Raw genomic sequence first — 24,323 nt, forward strand, 5'->3', positions numbered from 1 at the left:
TTTCTGGTTCTGCAAATTGCCTCTTTATATTCTTTGCCCATTCTGCTACCAGGTTTCTGGGCCCTTTTTACTGATTTAAACAAGTCCCCACCAAAGCACTAACTATAAAAAATCGATATAAAAATTAACAACACTGCAGGCAAAAGTCAAACAGACAGATAATCCAGTGAATGAAGATACTTGCAGTAACTGCAACATCAAAGGAGTTCCCATGCTACCTCATGGAATCCTCCCAGTGACCCTAGAAGTCAGTGCCATTATCATCCTCATTTTGTAGATGAGAAAACAGAGACCAGGGAGGTTAAATAATGCATCTAAAATTGAACAACTAATTAGAGGATGAAGTACAGATTTAAACCCAGATTTATGTGATTTAAAAGTCAATACTCATAACAAACCCCTTCTCCTTCTGGCAGATGGAGGGCACCCATCCTCCACTTACCCACTTTCTCCACTTACCCCTTTCCCCTTCTTCAAGGTCTCCACTTCTCAATAATATCAATGCTTCTAAGCCTGGGACATTTATAGTTTTTACTATACTAGTCATGTGTGAGTCATACTATAATTGCATTGCTAATTACTTGGTTTTGAGTCACAGTCTCACTCTGTCACTCAGGCTGGAGTGCGGTGGCATTATCACAACTTACTGCAGCCTCCATCTCCTGGGCTCAGGCAGTCCTTCCACCTTAGTCTCCCAAGTAGCCGGGACTACAGACGCGTGCCACCATGCCCAGCTCACGTCTTTGCGTTTTATTTTTAAAATGAGGTTGCCTAGGCTATGTTGCCCAGGCTGGTCTCAAGCTCCCGGGCTTAATCAATCCTCTTGCCTCTGCCTCCCAAAGTGCTGGGATTACAGGTGTGAGCCACTGCACTCGGCCCAAATTACTTTTGATTGGTAAATTAATGTTTCACCAACTGCAGTATAACCCCCTTGAGTACATGGACATTTTACACGCCTCTTTGTATTTTGGGAACAACCAACACAGGGTCTTAAACTTAAGGCCCTCAATGAATTTGAGTTCCTTTAAAATAAGCAACTGCATGAAACATGTCTATATTCCTCTGTCCCACCTCCTGCCATCAAGTTCCATAGAGAATAGAAACTAGAAATGCTTTATATTTCTTTCTGTCTGTTTTCATCTGGTCTATGTCATAAGTAATAGTGAATCTCTTTTTTTTGTTTTCCCAAAGTGGTCAGTTCAAAGATTTGAACAATTTAGTACCACAGTGGGCCAAATCATTTACTAATTGAATCATCTCTGAGCAGTTATTTTTGTTACTGTTTTAGTTTTCTTATTAGTGACATGTAGAAGATGGCTTTCTTTGGAGTCTTTTGGGCAGAATAACACACAATAATAGAACTTAAGTATATACGGTGTATGGTGAGTAAACAAAAATAAAGGACTATTTGGTCATCATTAAACCCACCTGTCCTATAAATCTATGTGTGTTGCTAAATGTAGATACAGCTTCTCTATCATATATCTTTCTATCTCTCTCAAAATGACGACTTAAGTATAGCAGTGGAGGCAGAGTAGTACTGGAATTAGAAGTAAGCCAGTGAGATCTAGAAACAAGCAGGACTGAAACCAAGAAAAATAAACCTTCGGGGTGATGGTTAAACACAATCAAGGAATATTGGGAAAGGCCCCAAATACACTGTCGACCACTGGGTCAAAAATATAGAGAGATGAACTGTACAGAATCATCTGCCTTTATTTTTTTTAGCCTTTTATTTTGAAATGATGATAGATTTATAGGAAGTTGCAAGGAGAGTACAAAGAGATCCCTCTACCTTTCATCCAATGTTTATATCTTCCACAATCATAGTACAATAACAAGACTAGGAAACTGACATTGGTAAATATGTGTGTGGTTGTCATTTTATCATGTGTGGACCTGTGTAACCACCACTGCAGTCAAACACAGGACTCTTCCAATCACCACAAAGTCTTTCCACTTGCTATTATTTTATAGTACAGAGTTTGCATTTAAGGAGGATAACAGTAAGTAGAGGGCGAGTTCAAAGCCCAGTCTGGGAGCACATTCAGGAGATGGTGGGTATGGGGAAAGTCAGTCTGTCTCCCTAAGCCAAACTCTCCAGTGTGTCAGGGAACCTTGAGTGGGGACCTCTTGCTGATGCTGATGGCTCCTGTGAGAGAGAAAGCTCTTAAGCACAAAGAGATTCAAACGGCTCCTGCTACATCGCCCCCAGACCTTCTGCACTACTTTCCTTACCTGCTGCCCCACATCTCCACCAACTGGGTCCCTTTTCTCACTCTCTGGCCTCTTGCTCATTAAGAGACAAGTTGCATCCAACCCTCCATTTCCTTAGTCAGTGAGATTGGCATGTCCGGTCTTCTAACAAGTAACCCCACTGACTCACAGCATAGTAACCATACCCCACACTTCCTCATAAATGGAGGTATTCCCAAGACTATATCCTCTGCCTTCTCTCATTTTATCTTATCCCCACAGTCTCATGGAAATCATTCCAGGTGTATGTTCTAGCTCCAATTTACTGTAAGTTAGTTCCACATGCATGCCATTAGCATCCCGGGACTGTCCCAAATGTAATTCTTTATTCTAACAAAAATGTCCTCTCTCTGTGCTCCTTACTGTGGCAGCTGGGATCACCACCCTCTCAGTCACCCAATTTAGAAGCCTCGGGAAACTCTTGACTGCTCCATATCCCTTACTTTCAGCCTCCAATAGATGATTGGAATTTTGAGTACCTTTTTTGCAGTTCCATAGTTTTTTCTTCATTGCCCTCAGGCCCTGATTATTTCTCACGTGGACCACTAAAATAATTTAATTCTTCCTTTGCAGTGCCACAGAATTCTTTTCTTCAAAACTCAAAATGGACAACATCACTCCCCTGCTCAAACACCTGGAATAGCTCACTGCTTATGAGTTGAAACTCCTTCTTATGGCATCAAAAGGCCTCTATTTCCCAAATCCAGTGTGTACTCTAGAGCCAACTTGCCTCACACCTGCAGCTCTTTCACTAGCCCAGAAGTTCCCTTTGCTTTTCACTTACTCAATGAAATCCTACGAATCCTTCGAGGCCACTTACAAAGGCTACCTTCTTTGTTGAGACTTTCTTAAATACCCAGATGGAATTAACCCTCATTGACCTTCCAGTGGCACTTCGTTCTAACAACCATTTAAGTTAGCCTAGAAATAGAGTTCACATACATTTCTAACACTGCAACCACCTTAGTCATTTTTGATATGGCAAAACATTGAAGAAAGACAATAGGTTTTAGAGTTTAAAGCAAGGTTTAGCTTTTAATTCCTTTATTTGCTGTGTGACCTTGCAGTTAGCTTCTCTGAGCCTTACTTCTCCATCTGTAAAATGGAGAAAACAATATCTGTTCAACAAGGTTGCTGGAAGAATTAAATAAGATAATGTAGATAAAATGCCAAGTACAATATCTTTTTTCCATCTAATAATTATTTTTGTCTTAAGGTATTCTTTCTAATATTTGTCCACATACATATACATTTTTCACAGTATAATCACAATATACACGATCTTGCATTTCCTCAATATTTTATCATGAGCTGTTTATCCTATTCTATGCCTTCAAATGATCACCTTTCCATGTTTCAATAATATTGCTTCAGGCAGATATGCCATAACTAATCATATTACTCACAGTAGGCACCCAGGAAATATTAGCTCAATTCTCTACTTTGTATCATCTCTAGAATCTAAATCGAGTATTTATGAATAGCAGGCTCTTAAAAATATTTCTTGGATAAAATTGATAATACTGATTAGAGAAAATTATATCAAAAGAGCCTAAGGAATTATAGCTAGAATCACAAAGTGGCTGAACCGATCAGGAGGAAAAAATTTTAAAAGAGAAGGAAGATGCCAGGCTTGGTGACTCAGGCTGTAATCCCAGCACTTTGGGAGGCTGAGGCAAGTGGATTGCCTGAGGCCGTGGGTTCGAGACCCGCCTGGGAAACTTAGTGAAACCTCGTCTCTACAATAAATAAAAAATTAGCAGGGTGTGGTAGTGCATGCCTGTGGTTCCAGCTACTTGGAAGGCTTCTGGAGCCCAGCAGGTCGACGCAGGAGTGGCCATGAGTGCCACTGCACACTCCAGCCTGGGCAATGGAGTGAGACTCCAACTCAAAAAAAAAGAGAGAGAAGGAAGAAAGGGAAGGTTGAGCTTTAAAAGGAAACAGAAAGAATAACCAGGGGATCCTGGCAAGGGGGTTAACTTCCTCATGAATACCAAGAGTAATAATACAATCAACTTCACCTTGGAGTGAGCTTGGCATCTGCTCAAATTGTACCAATATTCTTGAGTGTTTTTTTTTTCTTTTTTTAAGATACAGAGATCTTTTATTTTTGACACCTATTAAGCCATGAATTCATAGGGAATATGTTCCAAAAGTTAGGGTTCTTTGCCATTGGTTCTCACAAAGTGCCGCTGGTCTGGGTGGAGCAGGCTGGCGCTTTAGCTGAACCCACGTGCCTTTCTCCTTGGCTTCCTTCTTTTACTGGTCATTTTCCTTCACGCATTTCAGGAAGCTATCTCGACTCCTCGAGTGCTTAATGTACTCAATACACACATTAATTCTCTTGGCAAGTGTCTTGCCCTTGACTTGTTGGTTAATAACAATGCCAACAACATGCTGGGTGACATTGTAGACTCTTCCTGTCTTGCCATGGTAAGATTTGTGGGGCATACCTTTCTGAACAGTACCCATTCCCTTGATGTCTACAATATCACCTTTCTTGTTGATTCACATGTATGTGACCAAAGGAACAACTCCATGTTTTCAGAACGACCTGGAGAGCACGTACCGGGTCCCCTCCTCTTTCCCTTTGTGTTTGTCATTTTTGGCGAATTACTGGAAGATGGCGGTTCTGGCCAAAAGGCGAGTGTTTTCCTTTCTATCCAGAAATGCTGAGCAGTAGAACATTTCACTCAATTTTCCTTATTTGTCCATTTTACAATGCAAGAGGAACAAGTCCTTTCACAAATGCTTTTCTCAACCACATGGATAATTATTCACAGGATGAGCCTTCCTCCTCCATCATCTCAGAGTCTTGATCTAGCTCTTTCTACAACACCCTCTAGGTAGAGTTGGTATAAAGAATTATGGGATAGTTGAGATATGTGAATTGTACTTCAGTGTCAGGATATGTATCTTTGTGTTGTAAAATTTCCACTAACTCCCAGAGTAAATAGCAGGAGTTTACAAAATAGGGATGAGAAATGTCTAGTAACATGCATGACAGGAGACCCACATGCTCAATATCATGAAGCCTGGAGTTTGTCCAGATTTTCCTCTATAAAATCAAATCAGTATCCCTAAGCAACAAAGAGGAGAAAAGACATAGAAGAACAAGAAGTACAATCTTCCTAACAGTTCTGAAAGAACTTTATTATTTATACCAAGTTATCAAGAAATAAAATTTTGTGTCATATATTTTATTAGCAGGAGAGTTACTGTATGATAATATCATAGATGAGAACTACTGCATAGGTTTTTATTGGCTCACACCTGTAATCCTAGCACTTTGGGAGGTCAAGAAGAGAGGACTGCTTGAGCCCAAGAGTTCGAGACCAGTCTGGGCAACATAGCGAGACTTTGTCTCTACAAAAAATTTTTAAAAAGTAGCCAGGTGTGGTGGCATATGTCTATAGTACCAGCAACTTGGAAGGAAGAGACTGGAGGATCACCGAGCCCAGGAGGTTGAGGTTGTAGTGAGCCATGATCATCCCATTGCACTCCAGCCTGGGCGACAGACCTCAAAAAAAAAAAAAAATTGTAGTGGAAAACTCCAGAGAATGTAATTTCTTTGAAGCAATAATCAAGAATATTAAGAAGAACTTGCTTGCTTAACTATAAAGTCCATTCCAAGCAAGCAAACAATCTGGGTAGATCTGGGTATCCAAGGTGATGGAATCATTTCTTCATAATCATTCATCACAGGTAACTCCTTTGGAAAAATGAAAGTGAAGGGCACTGATCTGAAGAAATGTTGTCAATGTCATTGAAAACATTACAAGTTTCAAATATAAGAAAAGAGAAGCCTGGAGGTAAAGTTACATAACTATGATTCTTTTAAAGCATCTGTATGATATAACTAGTTTGGATAACTTAAAAAATCTAACAGCAAATATCTGGCAAAAGAACTATAATCTATTTTTCTAAAGGAATCTGGGCCAATGCAAACAATGAAATAACATTAATATTTGACCTCAGATAGAAATTCTCAACTAATTTTAGGCCAAAAGCTTTTAATTTTGTTTCACCTACCTTTTCGAATTGGCCTTTAATACTTGCTTTTACATATTTTATGTACAACTGTCACAATCCTTTAAGACAAAATATTTAACTTTGACATTTTCTTCTTTACATCTAAAATCTGTAATCCCTGAGGTTTTGTTATAATGACTTATTTTCCTTAGAACACCTTCAAAACAGAAATACAAAGTAACTGTACATACATTTTAAAAATTTATATTTATTAAAAATTTGTTGCAGAGAAAACACATTTATTTGAAATAAATGAAAATGCCTAATTATGTAGAACACATAAAATGTGAACATATAATAAGGGAAAAGGAACTGGACAACCACAGTAAACACTTCAAATTAGAAAATGAGAAAAATTAAAGAAACACAGCAGTCACTGATTCACAGAAATTCTGAAATCTGGCAGGGAAGATATTGTGAAGGCCTTCTACCTTGTAGGTGTGTCATATTTCTTGATGAGGTCCAGATGCTGCTCTTTGGGAAGAGCTTCTTTGCCCACTGCTCTTCGTGTTCCATGGCTTTGGGCTCTGGAAATTCATTCCCCTCCCATTACACTTTGTCCATTTCCAAAGTGGGCATTTGAGAATATGCCTCCTTGGGAGTTGTGTAGCTCTCTACCCACTTCTTTTCCATATGTGGCATTAGTACAAAGTCATTTCAAGTCCCAAAGAGTCTCAGACTTTTAATATCTAGATTCATGGTTTATTTTACAACACATCTCTCATAAAACCATAGCAGGCTTTTTGTCTATTGACGTTCATGTCCCAAAGTCACATCAACAGTTCCTTTCTAGACATTCTTCTTGGATTTGCTATATTTATTGCTTTCTAGCACCCATGGCTCTATTTCAATTTGTTTTCAAGTAAATTTGAATTTATCAGGACTTCAGTGTGAGGACCACACTTTTAGTCTTTTCCCTAAACCATTTTGTCTGATTGAAAGGATGTACTACATGCCACACCCTTAGTTGGACCTTGTCTCTGACACAGGTACTTTCACAAAAGCTTTTCAAAAGGTTTTAACAGGGGTATGAAGATGATAATCTCTTTTTATCTTTGCCACAGGCTACATTTAATCTTTGTTGCTCAAATCTTTCAGTTTTATCTGTTAATGGTTGTGTTTAAAAGTTGTACATGTTTTCTGACTCTTAAATCACCCACATTTCTGGACTGTATTATTTTTTATTCCTACTACAAAATGGTCAGTTATTTTTCTGAGCTGATCTTTTCCATGTAATACCTTGTGTAATGCAGTCAACAGCAGGTAACACCTTGTTTTCTAGCTTTTCCCCCTATAGTCGCGGATTCATTAAATGTGTTATTCATATCTTAATTTACTCCAGACAACAGTTTAAGATTTTGTTTCTGGATAAAATGGATTTCCCTTTCATCTTTCAATAGCAGCTTTCTCGCTATCTACCGTTAACCTTTAAATATGATACGTTTTATAATTTTTTTGTTAACAAAGCATCCTATTCCTCAAATACGTTTTTCTATCAGTAAGGATAAACTTGGTTATGTTTTAATAATGAGCAACTCCAAGAATCCCATAAAATTAAAACACTGGGTTTATTTTTTGCTCGTATTTATTTTTCTCATCCAGCACAGGTTGGTTTCTCCTCAAACTGAGACACAGGCTGACAGAGTAGCCATCGTGGAGCAACAACAGGTGTCATGACAGTGGGAAAAAGAACAGAATGAATCACTCATGACTTTGAAAAATCCCACTAGGAAGCACACATCACTTCCAGTCACATGACATTGGCCAAAGCATGTTATTTGGATATACTTTGAATCACTCATGACTTTGAAAAATCCCATTAGGAAGCATACATCACTTCCAGTCACATGACATTGGCCAAAGCATGTTATTTGGATATACCTAATAGCAAGGTGGTAGGGCATTATAATCCTAATATGGACTTGAAAGGGAACTATTTGGTGGACATTAATGAGCACCACATGCTCCAATATCTTTATAATTTTGCTTTTCATATTTAGGGCTATCATCTACCAGGAACAGAGTTTTATATGGTGTGATGGGATCCAATATAGATATCAGGGTCATTTATTGAAACGCTCATATTCTTTCTACTGCTATGCAGTAATTTGCTCTTTACACAAATCAGTGTTCACATATGGATGTCTCTTTACTCTGTTCCTTTGGTTGATTTATTTATGTATGTATTTATTTCTTTATCCTTGCACTAACACACATTTTTTGTTTGTTGTTTGTTTTAAGAACTGGGGACCAGGCCTGCTGGCTCATGCCTGCAATCCCAGCACTTTGAGAAACCAAGGCAGGAGGCTTGTCTGAGCCCAGGAGTTCAAGACCAGCCTAGGCAACATAGTAAGTCCTTGTTTCAACAAAAAATTAGATGGGTGTGGTGGCATATGTCTGTAGTCCCAGCTATTCAGGAGGCTGAGGAGGATCACCTGATCCCAAAAGCTTGAGGCTGTGGTGAGCCATGATCAGGACTGCACTCCAGCCTGAAGAATAGAGTGAGATCCCAACTAAATAAATAAATAAATAAATAGGATGTCACTATGTTATCTAGGCTGGATTTGAACTCGTGGGCTCCAGCAATCTTCCCACCACAGTCTCCCAAGAAGCTGGAACTACAGGCATGCACCATCACACCTGGCTTGGCGTTATCTTGATTGCTACGGAAAAGTCTTGATAAAAGAATGAATCTTCTCACATTGCTCTGTCTAAAAATATGTTGGCTTAACTTGTCTACATTTCCATATAAAATTTAGAATCATCTCTGAATGTTGTATCTTTGAATGTTTTACTGCACTGGCACTGATTACAGATAAATTTAAGGAAAAATAACATCTTTACAAATGATGAGTCTATCAATTTAAATGGGTCTATTATGCAAATCTGTTTAATTAGGGCCTGAGTCTTTAACATCTTATTGTTTTATCTAAAGAAGTTTGAAAATCTTTTATTGCTTAGGTGTTTGATATTTGTATGCCTTTGTATCTTTTAAATTTTTTCATCATTTAATAAATAGAAAAAATTGATTTTTACATAATGACTTTATTTCCAGTAACCTATCTAAACTCTAATCGGAAGAGTTTATCTATAGATTATTTTGAATTTTCCATGTACACAATCATATCATGTGTATGCGATCATATCGTCACTGAAAAATGAGTTTTATTTCTTCTTTTAAAATCATTATACTGTTTTAGTTTTGTTACAGTCTTACTCTGTCACCCAGCTGAGAGTGCAATGGCCCTATCATAAACTACTATAACTTTGAACTTCTGGGCACAAGCGATTCTCCTGTCTCAGTCTCCCAAGTAGCCAGGACTACAGGTGCACATCACCATATCTGGCTAATTTTTAATTTTTTTGTGGAGATGACATCTATTTTGCATAAGCTGGTCTTGAACTTCTGGCCTCAAGCAATCCTTCCACCTTGGCCTCCCAAAGCACCGGGATTACAGGCATGAGCCACTGTACCTAGTCATACACTTTTTCTTTCTTTTGCTTGCCTTATTGAACTGAATAGGACATCTAATGCAGAAGAGAGTAGAGTGGGGTCCCCAACCCCTAGGCCATGGACTGTTACCAGGCTGAACAGGAGGTGAGCAGCAGGTGAGCGAGTGAAGCTTCATCTGTAGTTACAGCCACTCCCTATCACTTGCATTACTGCCTGAGATCCACCTCCTGTCAGATAAGTGGCAGCACTAGATTCTTATAGGAACATGAACCCTGTTGTGAGGAATCTAGGTTGGGTGCTTCTTATGAGACTCTAATGCCTGATGATCTGAGGTGGAGCTGAGATGGTGATGCTAGCACTGGAGAGCAGCTGAAAATAACAATGGCAGAAAAGTTGACCGCACAGAGACCATAATGGATCAATTGCTTGCAGACGTGCATCAAAACCCTATCAATAGGTGGCAAGTGAGTTGATGTACTTCAATTGTACAGCTGTATCTGGTGGCAAGCTTTAAGTCAGAATCCAACACTTATTTAACTCCATACATGGCCCACCCATTATCTTATTTACCACTTTCATACGTGCCTCTTTCCCACACTGTACACTTGTCTCAGTTGTACTTTTGGTAAGCCTACAAGCTAACCTTAGCCAAAATGAGTAAAAAAAAAAAGACAAAAAACCACAAACAATAACAAAAAAACCCCCACATCACTGGAGAGCTTCATTGAAAAGGGGGAAAGACCCAATGATTAAGACAGCAGGAGATTCTAGGACTGCCAACAACAACAACAAAAACTGCATGTAAAAGAAAATACCAAGAGTCCTACTTAAATTACAGGCTTATTACAACAGGTAATTCACATTCTCCAAGCCATCTTTGTATAATATGTGGTGATCTGCTATCTACCGAAGCCATGAAACTTCAAAACTGCTTTGCCACAGGGAGTTCAAGCACCCTGCATTAAAAGATAAGTCTCGAAGGTTTTCAAAAGAAATTATTGAAGGCCATCATGCCATCAAATGTGTCTGCACTGAAAGCATCATTCTTAGTGGCTAACTGCATTGCTAAAGCTAAGTAGCTCTTTACTATTGGTGAAGAATTGATCCTGCCAGCTGCTAAGGACATTTGTCATGAACGTTTAGGAGAGGCTATAGTTCAAAAGATGGCACGAGTTCCTCTTTTGGCTAGCATGATAACTAGATGAATTGATGAAATAGCAGAAGACACTGAGGAACAATTATTAGAGAGGATTAATGAGTCACGGTAGTATGTAGTCCAGGTTGACAAGTCTACCAATGTTGACAACAAGGCAACAATGCTTGTTCATGTGATATATTTTTCAGGAGGATGTGCATGAGGATATGTTGTGTGCACTTTTGTTGCTAACCAATACTACACCTGCAGAACTATTCAAGTCTTTGAATGATTACATATTAGGAAAACTGAGCTGGTCATTGTGTGTTGGTAGATGCATGGACGGAGTGGTTGCCATGACTGGACAACTTTCTGCTTTCACTACTCGGGTCAAAGAATGAGTCTACACATTGTGTCATCCATAGAGAAATACTGGCTAGCCAAAAAATGCCACCTGAACTTAACAATGTTTTGCAGAATATGGTTAAAATGATCAACCACATTAAAGTATATGCCCTTAACTCATGTTTGTTCTCACAGGTCTGTGAGATGGATCCAGAGCACTCACATCTTCTCTTATACAAGTAAGATGGACATGTAAAGGTAGATCACTGACCAGAGTTTTTGAGTTATGAGAACTGCTCCAGAGATTTCTTTTAGAAAAAGTCACCACTGGCAGCAAATTTCAGTAACACAGAATGGGGCACAAAACTTCCGTGTGTGACATACTCATTCTGCTCAACAAACTCAACCTGTTAATTCAGGGGAGAATGACAACTGTGTTCAAGTCGGCAGATAAAGTGGCTACATTCAAAGCCAAACTGGAATTATGGGGCGACAAGTGAACATTGGGATTTTTGACAGGTTTCAAACATTAGCAGAGATTTTTTTAAAAACTGAGGCAGGGCCTTCTTTCTCCCATATGGTGCATGATCACCCATCTTAGCTTTCAAAAGAGTTTGAGCATTACTTCCCAACCACAAAAGACCATCAAACTGGGAAGGAATGGATCTGCAACTCACTTGTGAATAAGCCAGGTGAATTGACTTTGTCCTTGCTAGAAGAGGATCAAGTACTTGAGATAAAAAATGACAGTGGCGGCCTTAAAAGTATGTTTGACACATCTTCAAATCTCCACACGTTCTAGATTAAAGTCAAGGTAGAATATCCTGAGATTGTCACAAAAGCACTGAAAAGCCTACTTCCATTTCCAACATCTTTTGTGAAGCAGGGTTTTGATGCTGACAGCCATCAAAACAAGATTATGGAGTAGACTGGACATAAGCAACACACTTTGGAAGTCACTGTCTCCCATCAACCCCAGACAAGACCATCTAGTTGTAGGAAAACAAGCTCAGGGCTCCCACTGATTCTGCATTAGGGTGAGTATAATAATTTGATTATATATTACAATGTATTAATAATGAAAGTAAAGTGCACAAATAAATGTAATGCGTTTGAACCATCTCCAAACCACCCCGCAACTTCTGCCCTGGTCCATGGAAACACTGTCTTCCTAGCAGGTGTGAAGTGGCATCACACTGTGGTTTTGATTTACTTTTCCCTAATGATTAACAATGTTGAACAATTTTTCATGTGCTTACTTTCTATTTGTGTATCTTCTTCAGAGTATTTAAGACTTTGCCTTTTTTCCCTTTTTTTATGAGATGGGGTCTCCCTACCATCCAGGCTGGACTGCAATGGTGGGATCACAGTCCACAGTACCCCCTCTAACTCCTGGGCTCAAGGGATCCTCCTGCCTTAGTCTCTTAAGTAGCTGGGACTCCCAAGAATGTGCCATCATACCCAACTAAGTTTTGTGTTTTTTTTTTTAATTTGTGGAGACAGAGTCTTGCTATGTTGACCAGGCCGGTCTTGAACTCCTGGCCTCAAGACATCCGCCCATTTCTGCCTCCCGAAGTGTCCATCCTTCACCTATTTTTAAAAATTGGGTTGTCTTTTTGTTGCTGATAGGAGTTCTTTATTGTGGATAAAGTCTTCTGAGATATATGATTTGAAAGTATTTTCTCCCATTCTGTGGGTTGTCTTCATTTTCTTGGTAGTGTCCTTTGAAGCACAAAAGTTTCACATTTTGATGAAGCCGGTTTATCCTTTTTTTGGAGGATAGGGAATTGCTTGTGCTTTTGATGTTATATCTAGGAAATGACTGCCTAACCCCAAATCACAAAGATTTACAACTATGTTCTCTTACCTTTTACCCACTTCTGAGGATAATGCAAGAACTTTGCAATTTCATTTACCCATCAGCTTATATTTCACTGTCAAAACACCCTCACACATACTGAAATCCCATATAGTGCATTATCATAAACATCTCATGCAGAAATTGTCCATATGCTATACTTAACATATTCACCACAACTTTTGTTTTCATTTCTTGCTAAAATTTAATCCTCCACCAGGGCTCATTATATTTTGGATTTTCCTTTCTTACTGTGAATATGATGCTGTTAAATTTTTCTCCATTCTTATTTTAAGTCTTTATTGAAGAATACTTCTGTTGTATAGAGAATCTTTGGTTAAGAGTTCTTTTTTTTTCTTTTCTTTTTTTGAGTTGGAGTATCACTCTGTTGCCCAGATTGGAGTGCAGTGGCATGTTTACGGCTACCGCAGCCTCGACCCGCTGGGCTCAGGTGATCCTTCTGCCTCAGTCTTCCAAGTACCTGAAATTACAGGCGTGTGCCACTACGCCCAGCTAAGAGTTATTTTCTTTCAACATTTTGAGGATATTTTTCTACTGCTTTCTTCTTTCCAATGTTACTAATAAGACAACAGCATTTTCTAAGGTAGCCCATCCTTTTTCCACTGAGCAGGATTTTTGTTTTGCAGTTTCACTATTCTTTCTTAAGGATCGATTGCCATTTATCTTATTTAGGATCTACTGAACTTCCTGAATTTATGGCTCAATATCATTTATCACTATGGAAAAATTCTCAGTCATTATCTCTTCCCACATTATCTCTGATATTCCCTTTTTTCTCTTTCTGGGACTCCAATTACAATTATGTTTGATATTCTCATAGTGTTCTCTATGTCTTTTACCTCTTACATCTTTTAGTCCCTGTGCTCTTTTTAATTTTTTTTGAGTTGGAGTCTCACACCATTGCCGAGGCTGGAGTGCAGTGACATGCTCACGGCCACCCCAGAGTTGACCTGCTGGGCTCAGGTGATCCTTCCACCTCAGCCTTCCAAGTAGCCGGAACTACACATGCGTGCTATCACACCCAGCAAATTTTATTTTTGATTTATTGTAAAGACGAGGTCTCACCCAAGTTGCCCAGGCTGTTCTCAAACCCGAGGGCTCAGGCAATCCCCTCACCTTGGTCTCCCAAAGTGCTGGGATTATAGGCTTGAGCCACTGCTCCGCCCCTGTGCTCTATTTTATATAGCTCCTTCTAATTTGTAATTCAGTTCAGCAAGTCTTTCTTTAGCTGTATCTCATCTGATATTAAACAGCTCCACTGAATTGCTAATTTTGGTTATTTTTTCGGGACTAGAATTTCTATTTGGTTTTTTCAAATTAAAAAGTCAGAATATGTGTCAAATAATTTTAATATCTGAAGTCCTTCTGATTTGTTTCTACTACCTACTGATTCTGGCTCTTAGAAATAGAAATAGCTTGAGATTTGAAATGATGTCATCATCTTCCAGAAAGAAGTATTATTCAATACTAATAACTAAACAACAGACTTTATTTGAATGTTGCCAGTTTTCTCACTAATATCCCTTTTTGGTGTCAGGATCTTGTCCAAGATTCCACATCACATTTAGTTATTTCTCCTTAGTACTCTGCAGTCTATAAATTCTTCAGTTTTTCCTCATCTTTCACTTTGACACTTTCAAAGAATACTGGTACGTGCAGAACGTCCTTCGGTTGGATTTGTCTGGGGGTTTTATGTAATTGGAATGAAGTTATGCAATTTTGGCAGTTATATTACAGAAATAATGTTATGGACTTCTCAGTGAATTTTATTAAGGGATTCATGAAGTCTTTACTGGTGACATGAACTTTAATCACTTTGTTCAAGTGGTATCTTCCAGTGGTATCTTTACTGTAAAGCTACTACTATCCTTCCCATTGTACTTAATATGTATTTTGAGCGACATATTTTGAGACTATGCAAATCGTGGTTCTCAACTTTTGCCCATTCACTTGGCATTTAGTTTTCTTTGGTAAGAGGGCCACTAATGATCTCTACCTCCTAGTATTTACACTCTTGTGTAACCTCCTCCTCCATGGTCTCAGGGTTGGTATGTTTGGCAGAAGTAATATGCCACTTCCAAGATTAGGCTGTGAAAGACACTGGGAGTTTCATTGTAAGCATGCTTTTTGTGTATTCTTTCTGTCTTCTCCCCCTCCCCTCCCCAGATAGTTCTGTGGAAAATCAGTTGCTATGTTGTTAGCAGCCCTATGGGGAGGCCCACATGGCAAGAAACTGAAATCTCTGGCCAATAGTCACATGGCTGAGTTTAGAAGCAGATTCTCCAGTCAAGCCTCTAATGACTGCTGCCCAGGCTAGCACTGTAATTGCAGCCTTGTAAAAGACCCTGGGCTAGAATCACCCAGCTAAGCTATTCCTGGATTCCTGATGTTATGTATACTGTTTTACGACGTTAAGTTTTAGGGTAATAAAATACACAGCAATAGGTAACTAATAATTTCTGAATCACTTATTCTGCCATTACTGGAAGCCAGAATTGTCTACGTTCATTTAACCATCACATTAGCTATTGTCTCAGTTGCACAGATTAAAAAAAATCAAAGTGTGGCAGATATTGAATTAGTCACCAAAAAGTCACTCACAGTCCTTTCTTCTCTTGTATTCCTCTAGCAAGAGACTCAAAAACTAAAATACCTTCCCAGATTTCCTTGCATTTAGTAGTAGCCTTCTAACATTATTGACTGAGACAGGTAAAAGTGTGTTGAAAAAGCGTTTCTCTTGCTGAACAAAGGACAAAGCCCTAGGAAAAGGACTTTGGCCTATTTTCTTTTATCCTGTATTGCTTTTATCCTCATGGCAGCCTGAAGATTAGCAGTCATCTTTCAGTCATGAGGATAAAACCTATAATCTAACACGTGGAAAAGGAAAATAGGAGCTCAGATCCATAATGATTCCATTGAGTTGCTGTCTCTTCTCGTTATGTCCGCCTTCAGACTTCCTTTTGCCTGAAACAAATAGACCCCTTATTCCTTCAAGCCATTGCTTTGCTGTTTGAAACAGAGAACATTCCTAACTAACATACTGACATAAGAAGAGGTAACTCAAACCCAGGTCGGCTGACTTCTAGCCCTACACTCAGATGGTAAACATTACCATCTGAATAAACACAAAATCTAATTTAAAGTAGGTTTTCATCGAAAACATGGCCAGGTGTCCTACAGCTAGGAGTAAGTCCTGGTCATGTCAGAGTCAGGAAATTGTGTTCGACTCCTCCTATTTATTGTCAAACTTACCTACTTTTTCATCTTGAGATGCTATGTTCTGGCTTCCACCCCTACTACTTCACCAAAACTATCTTAAGGATATCAATTGCTTCCTTTGTCACAAGATCCACTGAATATTTTTTTTGGCTCTTAATCTCTCTACAGAACATGACATTTGTTGACTACTTACTTTTGTTTAAAATACCCTTCCTTCTTGGATTTCACATTTCAATTTTATCCCCTTCCTATCTACCTCTCTCCTTATCAATCTTGTCCTTAGCCTAAGCATCTTCTGCCTGTCCTCTAAATAAAGATACTATTTAGGATATTACTACAGGCCCTCTTGTCTCTGGATTATGTCCATTCCCATCGCTTAAATTTGTAGGTGATGACTTCCCAGTCTAGAACTTCATCCAGAACTTTATCCTGAGTGACAATCTTTCATATCCATCAATTGCCACATACCCATTTGGAGGACCACAGAAGCCTCACACTCAACATGTCAAAATCTGTACACATCGCATTCAAATTTATACCTAATTATCTTCCATTGCTTCCTAACCTATGAAAAAATACTACCAACCATCAGACCAGAGCTTGAGTGGTTTCTGTCACTGCCCAAGTATAAGCCCACTTCATCTCCCCTCTGGCTACTGAATTACCCTTCTGAATGGTTTTTCCAAATCTTCCTGTTTCCCTCCCTCTCATCTCATGGCTTCTGTACATGGTTTCTGTACATTAAGTTCTACTGGAACACAGCCATGTCCATTCACTTATATGTCTATGATGCTTTTGGATTACCATGGCAGAGTTGAGTATTTGTGACAGAAGCCACCTGGCTCTTCATAGAAAAAGTTTGCTGACTTCTGCTTTAAACTGAGGCCATAACCAAAATAAAGGTCATAAAGATAAAAATCCATAACAGTTCAAGAAGCCATGATGTGATTCCTGTCTACCATTCCTGTATCTCTTGTTACATTCCCTTCTGTTGTCTATGCTTCAACCATACTGTACTTCATTCAGCTTTTTGAGTGCAGCCTGCTCACTTATTTCAGGGTCTATGTGCTATATCTTTTAGAAAGTTCTCCTCCATTCCCTCTTTCACTTAGTTCACCTCTACCTTTTTTCATATCTCAACTTAAACATCGCTTCTTCCATGCAGCCTTCCATGAACTCCCCAAACTAAATAAGTCCATTGACTCCTAGGGCCTGTCTGATAACATCCAGTTGTTATGCAGTTACATAATCAGTGTTGTCCTCCACTAGACTGTAAGCAGACACTGACCCTATCTTGTTCAATGTGGCATCCCCCGCACTTAGCGTAGTATCTGGCACACATTAGGCAATTAATCAATATTCCTTCCTTGTTCTACCTCACTCTACTGAATTCTGTCAAGTCTCTTCAGATCCTGTCCACATCTCTCTGTTCCCACCACAACTCCCCTATTGGAGCAAACCATCATGTTGTATCTGGACTCTTTCAACAGATACCTAGCAGGTTTCCTCACCCTGAATTTTTCTCCACAGTGCAGCCAGACCGATTTCTCTAAAATGCAGATCTGACCACATCACTCTAATGTGTAAAACCCTAAAATGGCTTCCCACTCTGAAAAAAGTCTAAAACCCTTAGAATCGCTCGCAAAACTCTTACTAATTTAGATTTTACTTACCCCTCAAAAACACCTATGCTTAGAGTCAGAATGATTCCCATTCAGGTCCATAACTACAAGTGCTCTCTCAACTCTCTGGAAACAATATTCCCTACGCCTGCATGAAACACTACTTCCTACACCTTCTCTTTCACTCAGATAACTCACACATAATATGGAGGTATGATCAACATCTCTAACCCCTGGAAGCCTTTTCATACTCCCAAGTCTGGTTTAGAGGGCTCTTCCATTGCACCTTCGACTTCCCACCTCTTCCCTCCCCAACACACACATCATTTGTGGCATTAATCACACAAAGCCATGTGAGAGAAGGGTCTATCCGACTTATTTCCTATTGTATTTCCAGTATTTATTTCAGCACACAAGAGGAGCTCAATAATTATATACTAAATACATAAATTTAAATGCTTCAACACTGAAGCAATTTTTCATGATTTCAAAACAAAACTTTGAAAGATTCCATTAAATCGTCTTATTAAACCTTATGTGACTTTAGGCCAGGTGTGGTGGCTCATACCTGTAATTCCAGTACTTTGGGAAGTCAAGGTGAGAGGACTGCTTGAGCCCATGAATTTGAGACAAACCTGGGCAACATAGCAAGGCCTTGCCTCTACAACAAATTTTTTAAAAAATTACCCAGCTGTGGAGGCACAACTCTGTAGTCCCAGTAAGTTGGAAGGCTGAAGCAGGAGGATCACTTTAGCCCAAGAGTTAGAGGTTGTGGTGAGCAACAATCATGCCACTGCACTCCAGCCTGGGTGACACAGAGAGACCCCAATTCTAATAATAATAAAAATAAAATAATAATAATAATAATAAAATAAATAAATCTTATGTGACTTGATCCTACAAATCCAACATGAAATCTGCATTCATCCAACCAGTATTCCTACTTATCAACTTATATTGTACCACTATATATTACATTTATCTCTAATCACCGAACTCTGAATTAATTTAGCAGTCTAACTTCTATCCTTCAGATGCTATCTCAGGAGTTCTTTAAAGTCACAGAAACTTTCTAATTGGCTCCACTAAATGTATGGCTTTTAGCCCAATGGACTTCCAATAAGGAAAAGCACCTCTGACCTCTGAGGTGCTTTTCTTTATTTCTGGCCTTCTCCTAGCATTTGTTTAACTATTATCACTTATCCCAAGCCCCCAGATATGCTAGGCTTGCTCACTCTCAACACACGGTCCTGCTTTTCTGTCACCAAGAGGAAATCAAACACAAATTCCCTTATTTTGTTCCTTTCTTTCCTTTCTCCTGTGTCTTGCCCTTCCTCTCAAACTGAAGCTTTTATCTGTGCTCTTGACCACACTCCTTCTGGTCTACTCTTGGGCTCTGCCTCATCAATTTTAATATTTTCACACCTTACATTAATATAACCCACACAAGGTCCCATTGTGCCTTTTCACTGTGTTGCATCAGCTGAAGTCACTCTTTCACACTTGATGTGCCTCATTAATAGGGAGCCTGGGGTGCCATAAATAGAGAGGTGATCATGTTGCTATCCTGCCCACTCCACTCATCCCTGTCAAACTAGGCAGTACTTGATACTATCTAGCCAGATCACAAAGCAGAGGAAAGAACTATATGCTGTGAATGGAACTGAGACACAGTTACAAGTCATTAGCTCTCCCACCACCATCGATTATCAAGCATACCCACCACTGAATACCTCCTGCCTCGGTTGGTTTGATTTTAGTGGCTAAAACCATGCTTTGGCATCCCTCTAATCCCCCACCACCCAACATGACTTCAAATACAAGCCAAAGACAACATTTTAAAGTCAACAGTTACAATCTGGAAATGGTATAGAGTCTTAGGCCATATCTCTTCCCTTACTGTTGTTACTGCTAAGCCTTTAGTGCTTTTAGTCAGCACATTTTATAAGTCTCAGAAATAAATACCTATCAGAATACATAAAACAGAGAGAAAGATCTGAGAATGGAAATGAACTGCTAGCTGATAAATGGCTGGTGAGCTATAAGATGGAGGGGTGGGGTGAAGATTGTCAATTCAAACAAGACCACAAACCACTCAAAATAAACAATGTCATAAAGTACATTAAATGTCTGAAGTCTAGCTGGGAACTTTCAGAAAACAGCAGAGATCACAGCAGTGTTCTCCAGATCTACACACTCATTTCCTTCTACTACTACCAAAAAACCACACACTTAGTAAAGGCTTGCACTGGTTATGAAATAAGGACAGAAGAAACTAGCTCTGCAAATAAAAGACAAATGGCAAACAAACCTTTTACATTTTCTATCCCCTATAGCATCTACTAGTTATGTTATGATTTCTTTGCAGTCATGCTCACTCACATACATTACTGTCAATATCTTTTAAAAAAAAAGAAAAAAGAAAAACATGTAAGCATTAAACATTTTAAGGACCTTTCACAAACCAAATGACAGTAGGCTTTTATTAACATATCTTACAATGTTGATTATTTCTAGTTTTGTGATTTCTGCTTAATTATAAAGACTGATTTAGCTTCTACAGTAATGTACTGTATTTAAATGATCATTCATACAAGATATCACACCAGTACATTTTTTTGAATAATATACACACATCACTCTAACTTGGACCTGTTATTTTTAAAAGTAGATTTATAAATGGGGCTTATAAAAGTTATGGGGAAAAAATTAAAGTTCTAGTTTAGCAGCATGCATGTATGTATTCAAGTACAATTTTCAATCAAGTGCTTTTTTAAAATTTACTGGTGACTAATTCACCAATATCAAAATAAACACTATCAAATACCCAAATTTTAAAGTTAAGGCTAATATTTTCACTTCACATCTGTATGCACAACCATAAAACATTCCATTTTAAATAAGTAGTAATCAAAGCCTGAATACATTATACCGTGTATATATAGCATCAGCGTTTCAGACTGTAGAATTATTCAAGTTCATGAATCTTGTAATAGTATGTACTAGAGATGTAAATTAGCATTTTGCTCTTCAACCACACTTACAAATGGTCTGTTATTCATAATGATCAATGCAAAAAATATGACAGGCTGAACTTATGATACAGTACTTTAAAAAGTAGCAATGTGTTGGAAAGGACAGCTATTTAGTCCAAAAGAATCATTTTAGTCTTACAGAAAATTATCTTAATATTTGGGAAATGTATATAAAAAATAGCAAGCTATTTCCATGTATTTTATTGTAGAGCTATAGGTAATTTTTTGACTTTTTGAACACATTTGAATATGTACTGCTCTGCTTTCCCTATTTCAATGCAAGGCCATCATATAATGTCCATTTTCATATTCTGCAATATTATGTCATTACAAAATGTTTTTAGAACATGGGTCTGATGTTATTTTTATAGTTTATCATTCGTTTTTTAGTTTATTTTTACATGTAAAAATGTAATTTTATATAACAAGTCATGGAAGTTCAAAGTACCAGGAATTGCTTGACAGCACTATATGTGAAATACTCATCAAATTACCCAATCATTTGGGGAAAAAATCTTGGTAGCAATATATAGCATGCTTTTCTGTAATCTTCCTTCCCTACTTATAGAGTGGTTTTAGTTCAATCATTCCCATTCTTACTGATGTAAAAACACTACACACATAAATTGCTTTTCACAGCAGTTTCTAAAAGAATGCAGATACACAGCTCATACATAAAGGTCATCACCACTGAGCCTTTTTTTCCTTTTAGGAAACCAAGCAGAAATAGCAGTGATTACACTGCACAAACAAAAAATAGCTGAACCTCCTGAGCTGATAGGAAAGTTCCAAAACTTATGGTTCATTTGTGGGGAAGTCTGAGCATTTCTAATCCAATCATATAAACAAAACCTTGGTTGGTAATAAAAGACGGGCATGCACAGAATCAAAATCTGCCATGTGTATGTTTTTGAACCATGTGTATGTTCTTGAACAGTAAAATCTATTTGTTACTACCTCTAGTAATTCACCCAACTGAAATGGCAAATTAAAAATTTTAAGGACCTCCCCAACCACACATATGCCCCCCAAAATGTACTGTATTATATTAACAGCAGCTATCTACTTATTTTACAGTTATTTCAATTATTTACCTGGGGAGAAGATTTATGAAATTCCTGAGAATGAATTAAGTTTTTCAGCAAAGCCTTAAACTTTTAACAGATTCCTCACAATAAGAAAACATTTTAAAGTTCTACTATTAGACCAACTTTTACTATACAATATTTCACATAAATCATGTTTTACATTTTTTTCTAATTACATACAGCAAAATTCTCAAATCAACACAAGAATGGCAGAGGAAAAAGATGCATTATGCTTAGCAGATGCAAATTAAAATACACAGACAGAAAGAAGCAGTAAAATTTCAAATAAATCACACCCACTCTAAGTATCAATGAATAGCAGATATACACTGTTGGGAGAATCATTTCTGAATGATTTTGTGAACAAGTTGTGCTTCTTATTAATTGTGCACTTAAAAAAAAAGACCACTAAAGAATAATTTAACTTGTTATTTGTTATATTCTCCAGATACTTAAAAAAAAAATTATACCATTAATGTAATTACCAAGCACCTAATTTTGGAAAGGCTTCATAATGTATGTTTTCTGTTTTCCCTCAGCAAAAGTGTTAATCCCCCAAATTAAGTTAAAGCTTATTGTTGATAAAATAAATTCTTAATGGAAATAATGATATAATGCAATGCTGAGGTGGTAAGTCACAGCCCATTGTAATGTGGACCCCATCTTTTATTGATGTGATCAAAAGTATGAGAAATCCACTGCTGCTCAAGAACTTTGTATCTTTCCTTACAAATGTAGAGAGGTTTGCCTCGCCTAGAATAAAGAGAGAAAAAAAAAGCATTAAAAGTAATGCAACACAATGAAGATTTCAAATGCATTTTTCTTTTTAATAGTTTTTTTGTGGCAAAAATTTCACATAGTAATTCATGTTTCCTCAGCATGTTGCTAGGGAAAATATCTTGAAAACTAGAAATAGCTCTAAATTAATGACAATCAGAACTTCTTAATATTAAAAAAAATTGTAATTACAAAGCCAGGAATGGTAAATTGGTTTTTACTGACCAAACTTAAATGAAACACCTGGATATATCCATGCAAATCTAACCTAAGATCTCGGTCTTCCTCTCCATGAGCATCCAAATATACAGAACCCCACAGGCAGAAGCGGTGACCTCGAATGATGATAATCACTGATGCATTGATCAAAAGGAAAATCCCTGTTCCAGCACCACAGTTCTGGGAATGCTAAAAAAATTAAAAACATATCAATTAGCTTTATAATTAAATAGGTTTTGTAACAAAATCAAGAATATCTGAATTAAATACCCTCAAAACAATACAAAGATGTTTAAAATGTTTATAATATTTCATCTAAGTTAAACTTATACCCCTATCCCCAATACTTTATTATTAATGCACAGTGTTAGGAAGAATTTGGCTAAGGATTATCTAGGAAAGCAATTAAGAGACAACCTAATTCAGAGTCTAGTATCCCCAACAGCACAGATTACTATTGCTTCATAGCACATTTAAAGGACAGTAGGAGAAAGGAGAAAACTGGAACTGTACTCAAGGAAGGTTTTACTCAAATAAAGCCTCAGAGACTTTCTTTTTCAATCCTTCTATTGGACTAAAGCAAAAACAAAAATAAAACACAATCCTTAGATTTAACTGTAGACTTAATTCAAAGAGTAATTAAATTTGAAGAACTGGCATGACCATATATACCACTTTTCCATGTAATATGCATTTTGAGTTTTTGTAAATTTGACATTATTTACTATTACTTACCAATACACATTCGCAGTAACTTTGTTGCTTGCAGCAGAGTCCTTTCAGGCATACAAAAGTACCACAAACAAGGCAAACAGCAGGATCTTTAGGAACCTTGGTGCAGACACTACAGGTTTTTCTGTGGTAGTACTGAAAAATGGTGTTATAATTCTCAGGCAACTGTAGTAGGTGTGGTAATTTCCATCTTGACTCTTGAATAAGCAAGGCCTAAAACATTATCCAAAAATTTGATTAGTCCTATGTATTTAAATCACTAACACAAAATACTTATTTTATAAAAGGATCTTTTACTTAGAAATAAAAATCTGCCGCCAAGAATGTGACTTATCTTCTTATTAACACTCCTCTCATTTCTATTTTATAAATGACTAAAATAGTACTTCAACAATTACCGTCCTCTATTTTCTTTTTATCTTTTTTGAGTTGGAGTCTCACTCTGTCGCCCAGACTGGAGTGCAGTGGCCACTCCCGGCCGCCGCAGCCTCGACCTGCTAGGCTCAGGCAATCCTTCCACCTCAGCCTTC

General features: G+C 37.9%; 1 protein-coding gene across 1 annotated transcript in view; it reads right to left on the reverse strand.

Moving 5' to 3' along the window:
• Positions 1–20,386: 20,386 nt before the first annotated feature.
• Positions 20,387–24,323, reverse strand: part of LOC103251469 (E3 ubiquitin-protein ligase UBR3-like) — a 59,934-nt gene continuing 55,997 nt past the window's right edge. The window contains exons 9-11 of the mRNA XM_008050050.2: positions 23,797–24,006; positions 23,111–23,250; positions 20,387–22,818 (exon numbers count right to left, since the gene is read on the reverse strand). Of these exons, the coding sequence (XP_008048241.2) occupies positions 22,701–22,818; positions 23,111–23,250; positions 23,797–24,006 (468 nt within the window). The 3' untranslated portion in view covers positions 20,387–22,700. The remainder of the gene's footprint in view (positions 22,819–23,110; positions 23,251–23,796; positions 24,007–24,323) is intronic.

The sequence above is a fragment of the Carlito syrichta genome, unplaced genomic scaffold (assembly GCF_000164805.1).
Source record: "Carlito syrichta isolate Samal-C Ts95f unplaced genomic scaffold, Tarsius_syrichta-2.0.1 Scaffold57716, whole genome shotgun sequence".
Taxonomy (NCBI): Eukaryota; Metazoa; Chordata; class Mammalia; order Primates; family Tarsiidae; genus Carlito; species Carlito syrichta.